This window comes from Lingula anatina, chromosome 3, assembly GCF_051362555.1.
Source record: "Lingula anatina isolate TDL-2025a chromosome 3, LinAna3.0, whole genome shotgun sequence".
NCBI classification, from domain to species: Eukaryota; Metazoa; Brachiopoda; class Lingulata; order Lingulida; family Lingulidae; genus Lingula; species Lingula anatina.
Window position 1 is genome coordinate 27,133,277 of NC_141769.1, and position 17,829 is coordinate 27,151,105.

Genomic DNA, 17,829 nt, shown 5'->3' on the forward strand with positions numbered 1-17,829 from the left:
TATATATAACTAAAGTTTCTGCATTTATCTCCCTGTGCCAAGCTTTTTCTAATGATCGTCTCAAGCGTACCCAATGTCTTCCGGTTGTCAACAAGATGCAGGGGGAACCACAGCCGGCACAGCAAAATCAAACGATTCAGGCAGAACTACCAGCATATGAACTGCCGCCTAAATGGATACCATTAGATGAGGTATGTGCAAAACAAATCACCTCTTAATGTGTATGGTAACAGTTAGAGTAATCTAGACATGACAGCCAAGTTTAACACTAGTGGAAATTGTATCAGTTCACTTAATGACTTACTGTACTGTATTGAGTTACTGGCATTGGGTATTGGTACAGTTATCTGACTTGAATTATCTGTGGTAATTTTGAAGCTAAGTTACCAGATTTGTAGTGTTTTACTTGTTCTTTTGTCATGTGAAAAAAATACATTTAAGTCACTTGAAACTCAAAAACAGTGCAAAATAAAAAAAGCAGCAAACTAATGCCAGTGATGTAAACTGCTATATTTCATGAAAAAGGCTACCGCTACAACTGTAACTTAATCAGAATAAAGTTACTATATGAGAAAGCAGATATTTGCTTCTAATTTTCTTTGATTGTGTGCAGCAAATTTGCATATTTACATGTTAACATTTGTCATATTAACTCTTATAGAGACAGAATCACCCAGACTACAATAATGATCTCAGGAAGTTTTTGCCAAGAGCTCTGAAACTCAGAAGAAATAAAACTACAGATCAGGTGATTTCACTTGCATTCAATTTGATTATAGATATTATGCAAATGGCTATTAAAGTTTTGCCCATCACTGGAGAAAATGTGTTAACATATACATGTAGATTGTGTATATCCCTGTAGAATAATAAAATTAGTTATTATTATTATTATTATTATTATTATTATTATTATTATTATTATTATTAAAGATACTACTTTATACTGATAAACAATCATGAGGTCTTTTAAGACTTCAGAGAGTGTGAAAAATTTATCACTTGTACTTTTTTTTAAACATTTACTTTTGTTTGTTTCAGCTTGGTTTTAATGTAAGAGGAGGTAGAGAACACAACTGTGGAATCTATATATCAAAGGTAACAAATCAAATCTCTATCACTAGAAATGGTGCAAATTTCTTGATCTGCAAGAGGTCTCAAAAATCTATTTCTATAGAAATCTCAAATTTTGATAAAATACAATGTAGGTGTTTATTATATACTTGGCATAGAGTACGATGTTGTATTCAGGGATTTGCTATGTGGTTAAATTACATATTTACCTCCCAGATCCCACCAAAAAACATAATATCTACTTTGACGCCCCTACCCAATTGTTTGATAATGTTCCAACCAGTCACACACATGATAACTTGAGGTTGTCCCATTGTTTTGATATCAATAAAATATAAATCAGCAAGACAACATACTGACCCAAAGCAAAGTCAATAATTGTATAATATGAAATGAATGTGATGCCAATACATTTCTATTTATGTATATTTTCAATTTTAGTCATTATTATGATTATTTTGTGCTTAATTATCTTTCTTGCCGTTACATGATAAACTCCTGAATGTTTTTATGCTCTGCATTTTCTGATTTATTAAGGTAACCCTGTTCAGTAGGTAAAAATTGATTAATTTTTTTTCTTTTTTAATTATTTAATATTTTTCATATAAATCTGAAGGTACTTCCCAACACGGATGCACAGAGACTAGGACTGAAGGAGGGAGACCAGGTGAGATTTGCTGTTAAGCAGGGCTTTTCCCAAGATTGGGGGTACAGGCCGTCCGAAATTATCACCTTTCATTGCCTACAAAATTTCAGGGTGTCCAAGTAATCATTTTTTCTAAAAAAATTCATAAGCCGTCTGGCCATCTTTGAAAATATCGGCCATTTAGTGAATCCAAATGGAGGCTGTCCAAATGACAGCTGGACGGTTTGCTGGGAAAAGCCTGGCTGTTAGGACAACTGCTATTTGCTTGTTTTACATACATTGATTCAGGAATATGTAAGTCCACTGCATTACTTTCTGTTTGTAAAGTAAGAAAGAAGTGAATGGTGCCATTTTTTATTGATCAAATTTAGATAAAGATAAATGAATAAAGGGATTAAAATGTCCAGAAATTCAGCTATAAACCTGTTTTGAGAATGAATTAAAAACAACCTTAGTTTAATTTGTGGTCAGGTGTCAACATACTTTCTTTCATCCCTGAAGGAAGCTTGGATATTTTTAGTCTCTTTATTTATTTTTATATTAAGTTGATCTAATAAAAAAAGATGACACAATTTATTTATATCTTACTTCTGCAGTTAAAAGCATGGTGGAGTCATGAATTTAAGAAAAGATATAATAATACACACATATGAGTGAAAAATATAAATGAAGACATTCCATTAATTTTTTCAGATAATAACTGTTAATGAAGCAGACTTCTTGAATGTTGAACATGCAGAGGTCAGTATGAAATTATGTTTTATCTGTAGTAGAAATTGAAGACCAGATTTATAAAACAGTAACTATAAAGTTAATGTAATTTTGAATGAAGAAATAGATTCAAACCAGTGATGTATTTAGAGCTTTAATGTGTTGAGATTTGAATGCCTTTCAGGAGTCTTGAGCTTAATTGTTTTTAACACTAATATGAAGGATCAAAGTTTTAAAATATTAACATTTGGCGATATTATTTTAATGACAGATATTCATGTTCACTTTTTAGGCTGTAAAAATTTTAAAAAGAAACTTGGATGTGCAATTGACTGTGAGATATTTTCCATATGGTGAGTATTGTTACAGTAAGATTAACCTTCACATTACCTGGGGTAGCGCTAACACTCGGCAATCTAACCAAATGTTTTAACAGACTTAAAATGGCTAAACAAAATAGGGTTGATTTGACTTGTTTTAGTTAAATTCAAACCATTAGGAGAAAGTGATGAATAAGGGACCATTTCCAGACCCTGTCGTACTAACTGTGGATTGATCTATCTCATAGGGGATTCTTGCTAAATTGCAATCAACTTAAGCGGCTTTGTTGTCTGTCACACCTACTGAAGCTGCTAGGGAGTAATTAATTATCGATTAGCAGCTACAGTAGGTGTGCCAGACATATAAGCTGCTTAAGCTGAAAGCAATTTAGCGAAAAACCCCTTGGAGATGGATTGATCCTGTTAGATCAATCTAGGCATGGGAGCCCAGCCTGAGCAGCAATTTGGCAAAGCAAAAAGAAAAAAATCTACCCAAGATTACGTCCCTAAAAGAGGAAAGGTCAATGAACAGATTTCAATAATAGATTCTTCACATAAACTTAAATTCAGAGTTTTACCTTATTACACCCATAGCCTCTTTCTCTGATGACAGTATTTTGAGAGACATTGGAGTATTGGAATTGAAATTGTTTGATGCATCTATTATTCTATGTTGAAGTGAATTAAGAAGTTGATAAAATTCTTTGTGATGAAAGGGATTTTAGGTTAATAATGATATTTTCATAAATAGTTTTGATTTTTTAAATTTTAAGTTACAAACTCCCATCATGCTAGGGCTCTGATTGCATATTGTATTCTTCTTTAGGTTATGATAGAACATATGGCAAGATACGTCCACTTCGGAGTGCCACCCAGTAGAACATGCTGCCCTGGACGTTGGATAAACAGCTGCCATTCATTCCAAAGCCAATACTGTTATTATTAGTGATTTTTTTTCATTATCATCAAACCACATCACAATACTCATATTAGAGGCATCACTGGATGAAAGATCTTTAATTTTTTATTTTTTATGGGAAACTTCATTTTCTATTAGTTTGTAGATTGAACAAAGACTGTTTATATTGAGACAGCTGTTACAATTTTTTGTTATTGGGGAATATTTAAAATGAGTACTTCTTGGGAGTTTTTTTTTTTTTTTTTTAGTAATTTTCATGTACTTCCAGATTTTGTGAAATATTGACAGGATCAAGCTATTTAACTGTTACATGAAATCAATTCAAGAGTATATCATGTTTCAAAGTAGTTAGAAACACATTTCATGATATCAAGACCACCAAGAGTTATGTTTTAAGAAACATTTGTTCATATCAGCCTGCTATAATTTTATCTAAGCTGTACATTTATAAAAAATTTATAAAGCAGAGAAACACTATCTTAATTGTGCTTTATCTCGTATATAATTGGTTGGATTGACTTCACATCACTGTCCAACTAATGAATAATTTTTAAATGATCATTTTATTTTTTCAAAAATTTGTGCAGCTGGTTTCAGACAAATTTTCAATTAGCTTGATGGAAGAAATAAAATGGAGTCATCACAACAAATGAAACTGATTATCTTTATTGCATATAATCTGCAATCAATAAAACAGAAAACTGAAAGAAAGATAAAGTGCTAACAGACAAATGTGCAACAAACCCAAAAAATAATCACAGAGAAAATAAAACATAACATGGATAAAGTATGGCTTGGCCTTTCAATTGTGAACACTTTGTACCTTCAAGCCAGCTCAAGTTGTAAACCCTGCTATGCAATAAAATTATATTGCACAGGGGAAATAATAATACTAGAGAAATACTGAAAAATAAGGCTATAAATATAACCAGAGAGGTAATACTGCACCACTAGCAAGGTTAGGCACATCAAAGGGATTATAACATAGATGTAACTGAAAAAGCTTCCAAAAAGTTTTCATATCTACTACCAGATATATTTTATTTATATGGCTATTTGCTCTTTAAAATTTTTGATATTTCCACCACTGGAGAAAATGTGTTAACAATAAAAGTGCAAAAAAACTGGCTGGTGGTACAGTAACCCTTGATCAAAAACCACTTCTTTGAGTCTAACAGTTGAAAAAAATCAATACTCAAAAACAAGACTGTTTACCGTGCATGTAGGTTTCCTATAACTTAAAGATTATTTTAAAAACGTGCATATGAAAAGTATTTAATAATTCTTGGCAAAGGACTTCAACTCTGCTGTATCATTTTATACTAATGATTGACACAGTCATCTTATTTTAAAAGCTTTTAAGCTTAACTTTTTCTTCTTACACAAAAGTTTATAAGAGTAATAATCACATTTTTTATCTTTAAGCATGCAAATATGGCGATCATAATGAAGTTAATTATGGCCTTTCAAAAACGTTTCAAAACTACATATTCTAAAAACTTTTTTATCTGCATGTATGAAAATCAGTTTTGTTAATGCCTATTTTTTTAAACATTTTTCAAAATGTACATAAAAATAAGCATTTATTTTCATTAGCAATCCAAAATACACATTAAAAATAAGAGATACCTATATCAACATATAGGAACCTCCTATATCAACTTGAACATCAACAGCTATAGTGAAAGACTGCAAAATAAAACATACACAACCTGTTACAGACCATAGCAGTGTGTATCAAGTCTCCCACACTTTACTTACATTCAGCCAGCTCCACCCCAAGTCTCAGAGACTATTTGATTTGTAACCAGAACATTTTGGATCAAAGAAGGGATGCACTTTATGACAGGTTTTATATCAAAATTCAGAACAATAAGCTTTTTATGTATGAAGAGAAGGAACAACCCTCGAGAAGAAATGGCAAATTTCAAGTACCAAAAGTCATGAGTAAATACTGAAAAAACTTAAATAAATTGACCCTTTTTCATATTCAAGTTCTTTTAAATGTCTTAGAAAAAATCAAATTTTTAAAGATTTTTATTGAATTACCAAATGTAGTACAAATTTAGGATTTAAATATTGTGAAACATCAACCTTGAAAATTTTGAATGAATTATTATTACTCCAAATCACCATGTATCTGCCTTGTACAATTTTCTGGACACAGCAGAGGCACGTTGATAAGACAGAAGCGAGTTTCCAGCAACCTTTGACACTCGGGGTGCTAGGGTCTTCCCAAGCTGAACAAGACTTGTGTGTGCATTAAAATGTTTAATACAAACTCCCTGTAAGTTTGAATCTTTGACATAATGTAGCAGCATGTGACAAAAACTTTAGTATCCCATCACAACAGTTAAGCCTAAAAATTTGCTGGCCTGAATGGTGTGACCTGTTAGCTTACTATACTGACAAACTGTTTCAATTTTACTGGTATTTGGAATGGGACCAGTGTTTACATCACTGGTATAACAGAAATAGCTGCAGACCCACAACCCTGCAAAAAGAGTGATACTCAACTCCCATCCGCTATGTTGACATTCTTCATAAGTCAACTTCCTGTAATTTGGAAGATCTGGAACATACGACTGTCACAGCAAACGCAATTATTATATTTCAGTTCCAAATGGCACGAACTCCATCCCTGCACGACTTCCTGTAAAACTTAATATGATGAAATATGAGGACTGCTTGTTAGTTCATGGCGTGACATGAAATATGCTACAGTCGCGACATGTTTGTGCAACAAAACAGTCTGTACAGATGTGTTACATTTGTTGTGATGTTACAGTGCCTTGCATACATAGCAATTTGTGTAGTGACATTTGACAGTATCCTAGGCGTTCACTACAAAAAGTCTCAAAATTGATTGTCAATTGCATGAAATTTATATTCACATCATGACAGGTTTTGCCTGCACTAGGGCTCATCACAGCATTTTTGGTGGTGAAATTTCATGTTCACCATTAAACCTCCATCTGTAGTTGTTTATATTTATAAACAGACCTTTCTGTCTCTGTATATATATATATGAGGTGTGGTAACAAACTCCAGTTAACATATATCAAGATGCAAATTACATTAGATATTGTAAATAATTGATAATAATGAATACATTCAAAATATTTAGTTTCTAAAAACCCTCAATACTTCTGGAGTCTCATTTAGCTATGACATAGTGTTCTTGATTAATTTCAAAATGGAATGTCCAACTAGGTAAGAGATCTATTTAAAGTTAAGATACTTGAAGATCTGAAGAAAGTTATTATTACTATTCTTATACATCTAAAATCGATAATAACTGTATCAAAAAAAAAAAAAAAAAAAAAAAAAAAAAAAACACTGCAAGAGGAAATGAAGTCAACTTGCCACCTTCAACTACTTTGGAAAGTTGTGTGATCAGATGACAGAGGAATAATTGGGTCCTTCTGAAGTCTGGTCACACATTTATGAATAAATAAATATTTATATTAAATAAATAAATAAATAAAAACAGTTATTGTATAGTGACCATATGATTCCCTTCAAAATGTAGCCTAACATGAAACCTTTTAAAGCCTAAGGCTTATTACGCTATGAAAACCCTAGCCTTAAATACCAAATGACCCAAGCCCCTGCACAAAATAAGACACACACAACCGAAGTTTTAGGAAGAAGTTAAGAGACAATTTTAGGTGTCTATAAAACATCATCCATTAATATAAAGATTAGAGTTATATAAGATTATATAAAAGGTTTTGGGAAGGGATTTCCATCTAATATGTGTATAGATTTTTGAAAAGATTACATTAGAGATCACATGTCAGAAGACCATGGCAAATGTGTTTTAAAACTATTTTGAGCAATTAATGTATAAATATTATGTTTTTGTTTAACTTTGGAAGTACAGTTCTTTCTTGGCATTATCCAAGTATTTATTTTATTCCCTTCTAAAACTAAATTACTTTCCTATAATATCATAAATTATACAGATCTTGGCATTTACCATCATTAAGTTTCCCTATATATGATAAATCGCTTGTATATACACAAATATTATACATCTTCATCATGAAAATCGGATAATTTGAAATTTTCTTCATCTTCCAAGGATTCTTCAGATTGTGCAAGACTGTCTGAGAAGGCTTTGATGTGGTCATAGTTAAGACGAGGTATAGTGATCTGTTCTGGATATATCCACGGCTTGAAACTGGGATTATTCTTAGACTTCCAAGATTCGTAATTTTTGGCCGCCTTCTGCAGTCGTTGTATAATCTGAAAATGAAATAAAAATGTACAAATCAATCCTCAATAAAAGCTTTTCTTATGGTGACATATCTACAACCATTTGAGTTGATCCATATACTATAGCCTATATAATAAATGGCAGGAAATAATTGCACATTCAGCTTTTTATATGACAAATAATTTCTGGCATTAAGTATCAACTTTATCAAAGAGTCAACCTTGTAACAGACAGTATGCAGGTACAAAACAGTTATTCCACAGTGTATTTCCTCCCCATTAGAACATAATACAATGCTATCTGTCTTTTATAAGAAACACAGAACTAAAAAATTTTACTGAGGAGAAAAAACAGAACAGTAAACCATCTACAACAAATGTCAATACTCCTGCATCTTAAATCAAGTGCTCTCAAAATGGTATTCAATTTACAATGTAGCAACAGTTACAATGACTCCTAAATGGCTCCAGTCTGCCACCAAAACACCACAGATACCATTTTATTGCGAAGTTTCACATTCATGCTAAAGACATTTTACATGTAGATCACTTAATAACCATCAATTTTACAACAGATATCATCTTTCATCCTCTCTAGTGATCATGAACCTAGCCCAGAAAATCCAATGATCAGAAAATTTGATAGCTCTATGGATGCTGGCAGAGATTCTCAACAATGAGCAGTATGGAATACAGCTCTGACTGATTATCAAACAATGAAAATCCAGACACAAACACTGTCATCTCTACCTTTCTAGAAATCAATGAAATGTCTATCTATTAAATATGACTGTCTGTTTGACTTGACTTATAGCACTAACCTTGTTTCTCATGACATATTGATGTTTCCCACAGTCAAATGCATTTAGAAGTGATTTTAAACATGGAAGAGGTGCAATTGAGATTTTTTCCCCCTCAATCATTAATTCAACTTTCTAGTGGCAAAATCGGTCAAACAAGAAGACTATAATTTTCCCTTACTCTCACACTAAACACATTGACAATGTTCTGAATAACAAGCCATTCAATTTTCAATGCTTCAATTAATTGTTGCTTGGCTTTAATCTTTTTAAGAGGGATTCAAAACCATTAAGCACTTTATATTAACATGATTTAACACTTGGGTCCCATTCTAATCCATCATTACAAAAAATATTTGCAGACTTAATCCTGGAAGTTGAAAGTTTTATAGGGAATCTTTGTAGAAAAATAACTGACAACACTGCTGAGCAGTAATCAGTCATCTTCTGGGACAAAATAAACTCCTTAAAATGATCAAAAACATTTTATGTTTGCCAAGATTTGAAGTCAAACTGTACAATAAGGTGAAAATTTGAATTTTTTCTTTGTTGTTGTTGTTGTTGTTGAAAGAGTCCTGAATGCAGTTTCGTGATCTAGGTTTACTCACTAGCATACAACGATATGGTATTAAGTGGAATGATAGTTTGCTCCTATTGTTCCTTTGGTATCAGCAGTGCCACCTTACTTTTTACTTAACACAGGAAAATATCAGTATGGGGCAACCTTAGAAAACAGAAGTGTACTAGAACACCTAGTTTGAACCCTTCAGATGGTGTTGTGTAAGGTAGTTTTAACCCTTTAGATGGCATTGTGTAAGGTGTTATCCAGGGTCAAATCCATGGGGTTCTAATGGTTATTGCTAAAAGTCTATGACCCCATTCCCAGAGATTAGATCGATCTACTTTAGATCAACCCAACTCCCTGAGGGTTCACGCTAAATAGCTGTCAGCCGAGCAGGCACGAAAGTTAATTACCCCCTTACAGCTTGTAGTAGGCGGGACGGACATTTAAGCCGGATTATCTGACAGTAATCTAGTGAGACTCCCCGTATGGATAGATTGATCTAAAAGCTCTGGGAATACACCCTATGACTTCAGGATTCAAATGGCATGACAGGCCAAAGACACTTTGTAGAAGGGAATCAGATGATGGGCTGTGTGTGTGTGTGTGTGTGTGTGTGTGTGTGTGTGTGTGTGAGATACTCTCACTGGAGTTTTCCTAGGATCTGTAGCATTGACCCTTGCTCCTTTCCTTAACTTGTGTGTCACAGATTTATGCAAAAACAGATGACGCAAAACTACACAATTTGCAGAAATGTTGGTGCTAAACATTTAAAATTGTTACCTTAGGAGCCAGCATGGTTGTAAGTTTATTAACTCCCCAACTTGGCAATTTGCCTGAAATGTAAAAATTGTATAAATTTTACAATTGGTTCATTCAATAAACTGGCAATGACTGAAGAATTTACTTTTATTCTTAACTTTTTTAATGCTTCCCAAGTAGCAAGTATAATCAATATTTAAAAAATGCACCTTAAACAGTAAAAAATTCAATGGCTTAAAAAAGTACCTTTCAAACACATTGGCAAGTAAAGCGCTCTTCATATTTACAAAACCACTCAATTTTATCCCAAACAAGAGAAGCAGTACTCCTGCAGCATATTTTCAGGAAATAATCTTTAAATGCACATTTTTGCATGAGATAAATGGGTAACTAAACTCAATTGATCGTTCCTGTTATGTGATAGCTTGTGAATAATATGCCAAAGTACACAGACAATTGGACTATAGGGTGCAATAAGCTAAAATATGTTAAATTAAGAAAAAATGAAAAAAAAAGAAACATCTTTTATCTAATTAATTTGCAAAGTCTGATAATCATGATCGTCCTATGTTTTGCTGAAGTTGCATTTTCAGCTGGCTAAATTGAAATGGATTTGTGCTTGAAGTCAAACTTGATATTAGTCTGACAGTATTTATCACATATTGGTCTGCCTAAATTAGTCCATAATAAATGTAGCACACATATTTTAGCGTGCAATTCCAACCACACAGCTATAAGCCATTGTCTAGAAAATCACACTTGAAATAGAAATTCATCAATTTTTTTAATGGAAAAACAAAATGTAGGTCATCTTTTAGAATTTTTGTGAAATGCAACTTGTGGATTGAAATCTTTTGGAGCCTTTTGTTGAAACAAATTTGGAATTCAGTAATTTTATTTCTTATTCATTGTTTTTTCCCAAACATGCAAAATGTCTTTATTTGGTATTTACATATTTTGTATGGCAAGCCAAAGCTAAAAGTGCTTTTCAATAGACAGGATCAAGTTTCCAAGTACTTAAGTGATCAAAATAAACACACAAACCTGACCTTGAACCCAGCTTCGATTAAATAAAACTGCCAGGGGAGGATTATTCTTGGGGCTTATTTCAAAAGCACCTTCACTCAGATCCCCCAAGTACACCCAACAATTGCGGCTTTAAAGGCACAACAGTTATGACACTTTCAAGATTATCTTCTCCCATTCATTTTTGTCAAATAATTTTCCTTTTCTCAATTCCAAAAGAGCTACAGGGTGTTCATCTCTCTGTTGTCACCTACATACCTTTAGGATCACACTGTGTCACATAGTAAAGTTGGCAACCCTTGGAATTTGATTCCAGAGGGCGCATCACATAGCCTGTGAGATAGGACATGCCACGAAGGAAGCCCTTCTTGATTGGAACTAACTAAAATAAACAAAATAATAAAAAAAAAAACAGTTTTGTACATGTTGCATCAGGTGTGTGTGTGCCTGTGTACAAAGCTGTGTGAGTATGTGTGTATGTGAAACAAATGCTGTTGTATGACCTATAATTATTATCAGTCATTACACTAAAAAAAACTTTTATCAGAAAACTGATACATCAGCCATTAACAGTGATAAATGGATAGATTAGATTTGTCAAGTCAGCATTCATTATTTGGTAACATTTAATTATTAAAACAATAAATGGATTTAGCACTTTTGTGTCCCACCTCATGGTTAACTGAATGATTGAGAATCAAATATTCCTTTTCTGTTGCTAGCCATGACCTTTGAGTGACAAAGTCTCTGTTTCTTATAGGCCCTGGACATTTAACTGCAAATAAAACAAATACCATCACATTACGTCACATACATATAATACATAACAGTGCACATACACTGTATCAAAAACCCCTACTCTAATCCCTTTGCTTACATTCATCAATAATAACAGAAGCGTGGGTTTCTGACCTTTCTGTATGCACAAAGGAAATGTTTGATTTGAACAGCTGTAAGAGAACTAGTCAACTCAGGTGAATACTCAGGTATATGGCTTATTCAGCTGTACACCTGGACCAGGTGTTGATTTCTGCTATGTCAGGATTATAACTTTTAATACATCAACAGTTTCCAATGAAATTCACTGCAAGAGAGTCATTTATTCATTATTTTGTCTCAATCAGAACCTAGGCATATCAAAATACTCATCTGTGGGGGAAAACATGTAATCCTTCCTTATTGGACAATCGATTCAAACTGGAAATTATAACTCTTTTCCCCCTGCTGAGGGAGGAATAGTTTTGCCTCTTAGCAGAGATTCACATTATCTACATTGAGATCATTTTGTCAGAAACAGACCATCTTTTCTGCAGGTTCTTGAAGAAGAGGGATAAAAATATTTGCATACGTTTTAGATAATACCCTCAGCAAAAATTAGTCCTTGAAGCCTTTTTATCAAGTAGAGTGCTAAGACATTCTTAGTCAATTCTTTTTTTATGTAAAAGTCATCTGATTAGTCAAACTAGAAATGTAAGATATTTCATAATGACAAAATTCTCGACGAACTTCAGATTAAGTGCAAATTTTTTATCCACTCGGTGCCCCCCAAATCATCGATTCTCTCCTGTTTCTAGCTGGTTTAATCAAGTGGGAAATTGTTACAGAAAAGAAAAATGCAATTTAACGAGGAAGATTCGCCCTGCTTAATTGATTTCCTCTCTGCTATGACACTGATTAAGCTCAAGCTTTGGAATAATTGATGGGTTTTCCTTGTTCTCTGTGACGTGAATAACACTTGTCTAGGACTTGGTCAATTGCCTTTAATTTCACCTGTCTGTTGGTAAAACCAAGTTAGCCTACATTAAAATATGCCTTTTGTGAAGCAACTTTGAAGAGATAAGACATGTACTTGTTGTAATATAACTGACATCTAAGAAATTGACAGCCATATTCAGTCACTCACAATCCACATCAAATTTTTTACCCTAACAATTACTTGTTCTTGAGACCTGAAGCCCTTATGCAATTATTCAATTTCATGAATTCAACACATTTTAAATATGAAAATATGATAAGAGTGTTACCAAACTGGTAAACAAAACTGAATATTGGACAATTACTTGAACTGAATACACCAATTGATTTTAGATTAAGAATGAATTCCCTGTGCGAGTCAAGACATTTTTTCTCAGAGCCGAACTTGAAAATTGGATTGCTATCTAGAGAAGCAATCAAACCCTTTGGTCATTTCCATGAAAAAAAAACATCACAAGGAGAGATGAAATGAACCCAAGAAAAAATACTTTCATCTCCCTACCAAAAGCATCATTGACCTAGTCACTTTTTAAATGACTGTCTGCATGATATCTGAATTATCTCTAACTGTAGATCCATTATAAATTAATGGGAAATGCACTTCATTTCAAAATTTTAAGTTCTTTAGAGGGATATCATAGTTCAGTTGAATAATAAATCAAAACTCAATAAATAATTTTATATATATCTCAATATTCCTATTTTACATTTTACAAGATTTGGCTGTTCAAAAAAAATCAATAAGTTCAAATATAACCACTGATTTAAAAAATTTAATGCATGAGAGGAAATAAATAACATTTTATCATTCAATAGTAAGTCTACCAAAAGTGCACCACAATGAAATGTACACTGCAAGTAATAAAATACAAACCAAAATTTAAAAAATACAAGGTGAAAAAATGGGAGATATATCACTTAAAACAATAGCAATAAAACATGCTCACTGGAGTGTAAGAAGACTGCCCCTCTTTTTTTGTTCTTAGGGCCCATAATTTATGAGCTATGGTCACTTTCGATCTATCAGACTCCAGATCTTGACAGTTACAAATGATTGATTGTTATGGGCGTGGCACTTGCCAAGTGTGGCACTTGTCAAGCAAAGACAAGTGTGAAGACCCAAAAAGTTCAGTCAACTTGGACGATCCGCAACTTACAACACAACAGACATACAGTAAATGCACAAGTTTTAGTTGGACATAAAAAAATCAATTTCACCATTTGTCATCATTTGTCTTCTCTCTGTATTTATCAAAATATTTTATAACTGAAAGTTATTGATATCAAACATGAATAAATAATATAAATAAATAATATAAAATAAATGTACATGAAACAGTACTAAATTTCTGGACCATATGTTTTTAATAATGCTATTTAAAAACATATCATACACTCACTTGCATAATACCCAATATCATTGTTTGGATTTAAACAGCAAACCTCAAAGCCCTCTATCATATTTGTGTCCCATACTCTCCTATATGATGGGTCATGAAGAACATCATACATTACATCTGCTGGGATATCTTTAAATGTGCTAAAAACCTGAAAAAAGAAAAGAAATGAAAATTTAATACAGTACTTTAAAATTGCGCTGACTCAATTTAAGATTACCTTATATATGCAAGTCCTGCAAAACTACATGATACTTGTAGTGAATTGTGTTTTTCTGGTTTTATTAGAAGAGTAAAACCTTCAGTTTTACATTTCATTAGGCAGTGAGGACAAGAAAGCAATCATAAAAACCATAAACGGCTTTATTAAAGAAAGCAATTCATTTGGCATCCATGGGGATACTTAATACTGGCAAGAAATACATCAAAGCTTTGAGGAATCCCCATATAGATCTTCTATTATGAAGTATTAATGCAGTCTGCAAAGTTAACTAGTGTCAGTATTAATTGATCTGGATCAGTGAAATTTCTGAAAAATGGTCATGTAGTTACTGGCCCGACTGGGACAGTGGATTTTTTCAGCTGTAACATCTACTCCAATATGTTTTATAAATGTTCATGCTAAATGTCAGTTCTTGTTGAATCCCATGATTCTTATTTTCAATTTTTCTTATTTTTAACAAGAAGTCGGTTTAATGTCAATGTGTTAATCTGAGTAATTTTCTTTTTAATTGGACTTGGACCAGCAAATTTTGGTTTGGACCAGTAGATTCTCAGACCCTGGTGACCAGGATGGCCTGCAAGTCGAAAAGTTTTTGGCACAGACTGTTAATGATGCCTGTATTGTTTTTAACGCTGGGAAATGCAGTGTAAAGTATAATACACTACTGCTTATTGGCAGTCCTGTTATGCTGCAATGAGTGAAATTGGACAAATAGATATGACTATCAATTATTCATAGGGCACAAATATTCATGCAGCTGAATGTTCAGTATACTAAGCAATCAATCTTACGTAAAATGTGACAGATCTAACTAGGTACTATTTTCCATAACCTTTTCAATTTCTATAGCTTTATTTTCATGTCACATAAAAGTTACATTGTTTACTGACAGAATTATACATTCTCCTTTAAAATCACTAATAGTATAAATCGATCTCTATACACCCAGGGTCCATAACCACAGTCTTTTAGTTTGCAAATCAGATTCCCATTATTAAAGATTTAAGACCTAAAGTGCTCCCTCTTTATTCCACTTGCCAAGTGTTAGTGTTAAATTAGTACAGCACAGTCAGACTAAGCCTAACAAAATGACAAATGTGACATCCCCTACAACAGTTTCCCATAAAAATGTCCTCAGCAGCACAGGAAATATTGATCACTGATAATCAGAAGTAGCAGCTGATATTGAAGTAGAAGACAGGCGGATGAATGAGGTCTGATAAAATGAATGATCATCCTGCATCTCATTATGAAGTACTAGTAAGGATATATTTGACTATTTTTACAAATGTGAAGCCAACAACTAGTGGTTTATTTATCTAGTATATGTAGCCAGTGAAACAGTCTTCTTTTTTAACGATCTGATTCCAAAACCAACATCTGATGATTTGAGAGAAAAGCATTTTTGCCAGTAAGGATATTCTTTTGAATAAAAATTTTGCAATTTAAACTTTTCTGGCTCTCTCAGTCATTTAGAATTTAATTATTATATGAAAAATGGAATAACACATGGAATCCAAGTGTGGAGGTGAGTTTATTCTACAATATTCCTATAACACTTCTGTGAGGGATAACCAAGAGATATCTCTATGTACTTTTATCTATATATGTATTAAGATATTTCTTAATGTTTTAAAAACCTATGGGGCAAAGGTAAAAGTATTCTGTTGAGGAAACTGATTTGCTTAATCCATGTACATTCAAGATATATGTCCCTATTGTTTAAGTAGTACTATAATCCTGGTGAAAATATTAAATTCCCACTCATTCTCCATGGGTAAACACTACTTATTGCAAGTCAAATAAATTTGATTGTCAAATCAAGCGGTCAGATAGATTACACTTATCAAGTGTTTAAACAATTAAAATTAGAAATGTGTAATAAATTCAGAGGACTGCCCCCTCCCCTCAAAAAAAATGGTATCATTTTGCTTTTGAAAAAAAAGATTGAATGCCATATATCTAATGTACATAATAAGTTTTAATGTAAACAGTCCTGTGAGATAAAGAGGAACACACATCAAAATAGAACAGATTAAATATTAACTTAAATACTGATTGAAAAGAATTGTAGTAATGTAGAGCGATCAAGATACCACGCCTTTTATTTAAAATCATGCCCTATGTCCAAAGAGTTTTGCTTTTTAACAAATAAGACACTGAGAGTACTAATAACTTAAGTCAATTGTTTATGAAGATGAAGAAAAGGAGAAGTGCATTATGGAAGGAAAAGTCGGAGATAAGTCTCTATCACTACTTTTAACATTTTCCCTCATTATCAAAAAGTGTGCTCTTGTCAGAGAGGAATCATTACAATAATTCAAAATATATATTTTTTTCAAACTATGTGTTACAAATGCATGGATGCTAGGATATATGGTTGATCCAAGAAGATAGAACTATACTGTTATATGTAGCCATCTGTAATTGTCACAATAAGAAACCTATCTTTAATTGTTGTTTATGTATTAATATTACCTTGATAAATATATTTTGGGTCATTGTAAAAATGTACTTGTACCAAAATTAAAATAAAATTATAAAAATATACATTTTTGCCAAGCAAGAATCTTTGGCTCTTTCAATAGTATATGTAATAAATTCAACTCCATGTCGCGAGCGGGTTATTTTCACTTTACTAACAGTTATACATTCTCTAACACTACTTCTGTAACAGCTAGAGCATAGACATCTGTAAACAAGAGCGTTTGGTGACAAGCAAAATCTTGCCTTGACAACGACAGCACCTAAGAAACAGAGGACCGTTTAAAATGAGAATTTACTTCAAAATGTTTGTATTGAATGTATAACAACTTCGTGCAAGGGTCATACAATTACACAAGAGCGTCTCCAGAGCGCCCACTCACCTTGATCATCTTGAAACTCGTGACGTCTGTAGATTTAGTCCACACGACAATTCCGTTTTTGTTATAATCCTGTCTCCAACCATCGTGGTTTTCACAAATTTCTTTTAGTTTCTCAAAGTCTGAGTCCATTGCGACTCTCACCTCTCCCACCTGCATAGTTCTGTGTTAAGTTAGTATCCTGTTACTCGCTTCAAAGTTCGACCTGTCACGTTGTGTAGCATCTCTTTGAACCGGAAGTTACGCGTGTATAACGTACTCAAAGATGACAGTTGCAAAAGCATAACAACAACGGTAGTTGCGTTCGAAGCATTCGTTAGTTAAGTGAAGCAGTAACATTTTATCTCAATTCTAATATCTGTCACTATGAAAACAATTGATTTATTTAAAGAGCTTGCATTTTACTTATTAAATCATTCGTCTAATTTCGTCATGCAACCGTTAGCAGGTACTTTCTAAACATCATATCCATACGCATTGTTTATTCTATGTTTTCAGTAAATAATGACGGGTTAAACTTTATAAAAGATATAATTAAAACCAAAAATT

General features: G+C 32.8%; 2 protein-coding genes across 2 annotated transcripts; one reads left to right on the plus strand and one right to left on the minus strand.

Annotated features, from left to right (window-relative positions):
- Positions 1-33: 33 nt before the first annotated feature.
- Positions 34-4,457, plus strand: LOC106168906 (PDZ domain-containing protein 11-like). Its single transcript, XM_013548163.2, has 7 exons — positions 34-191; positions 662-748; positions 1,042-1,098; positions 1,691-1,741; positions 2,414-2,461; positions 2,724-2,784; positions 3,578-4,457. Exons 1-7 carry the CDS (start codon positions 96-98, stop codon positions 3,628-3,630), a joined length of 453 nt encoding a protein of 150 aa, XP_013403617.1. The 5' UTR covers positions 34-95; the 3' UTR covers positions 3,631-4,457.
- On the minus strand, positions 4,321-17,539 carry LOC106168912 (START domain-containing protein 10). The gene is made up of 6 exons (XM_013548171.2): positions 17,284-17,539; positions 14,197-14,344; positions 11,713-11,816; positions 11,300-11,423; positions 10,037-10,089; positions 4,321-7,921 (listed from the first exon to the last, which is right to left on the minus strand). Exons 1-6 carry the CDS (start codon positions 17,437-17,439, stop codon positions 7,703-7,705), a joined length of 804 nt encoding a protein of 267 aa, XP_013403625.1. The 5' UTR covers positions 17,440-17,539; the 3' UTR covers positions 4,321-7,702.
- Positions 17,540-17,829: the final 290 nt, after the last annotated feature.

Coding starts and splice junctions, on each gene's coding strand:
- LOC106168906 (XM_013548163.2), top strand. CDS start 96: ATGCAGGGGGAACCACAGCCGGCACAGCAAAATCAAACGATTCAGGCA. Junction 749..1,041: donor GAAATAAAACTACAGATCAG/GTGATTTCACTT, acceptor TGTTTGTTTCAG/CTTGGTTTTAATGTAAGAGG. Junction 1,099..1,690: donor GTGGAATCTATATATCAAAG/GTAACAAATCAA, acceptor ATAAATCTGAAG/GTACTTCCCAACACGGATGC.
- LOC106168912 (XM_013548171.2), bottom strand. CDS start 17,439: ATGCAGGTGGGAGAGGTGAGAGTCGCAATGGACTCAGACTTTGAGAAA. Junction 11,424..11,712: donor ATCATTCAGTTAACCATGAG/GTGGGACACAAA, acceptor TGTTTATTTTAG/TTAGTTCCAATCAAGAAGGG. Junction 7,922..10,036: donor CAACCATGCTGGCTCCTAAG/GTAACAATTTTA, acceptor TTTCATTTTCAG/ATTATACAACGACTGCAGAA.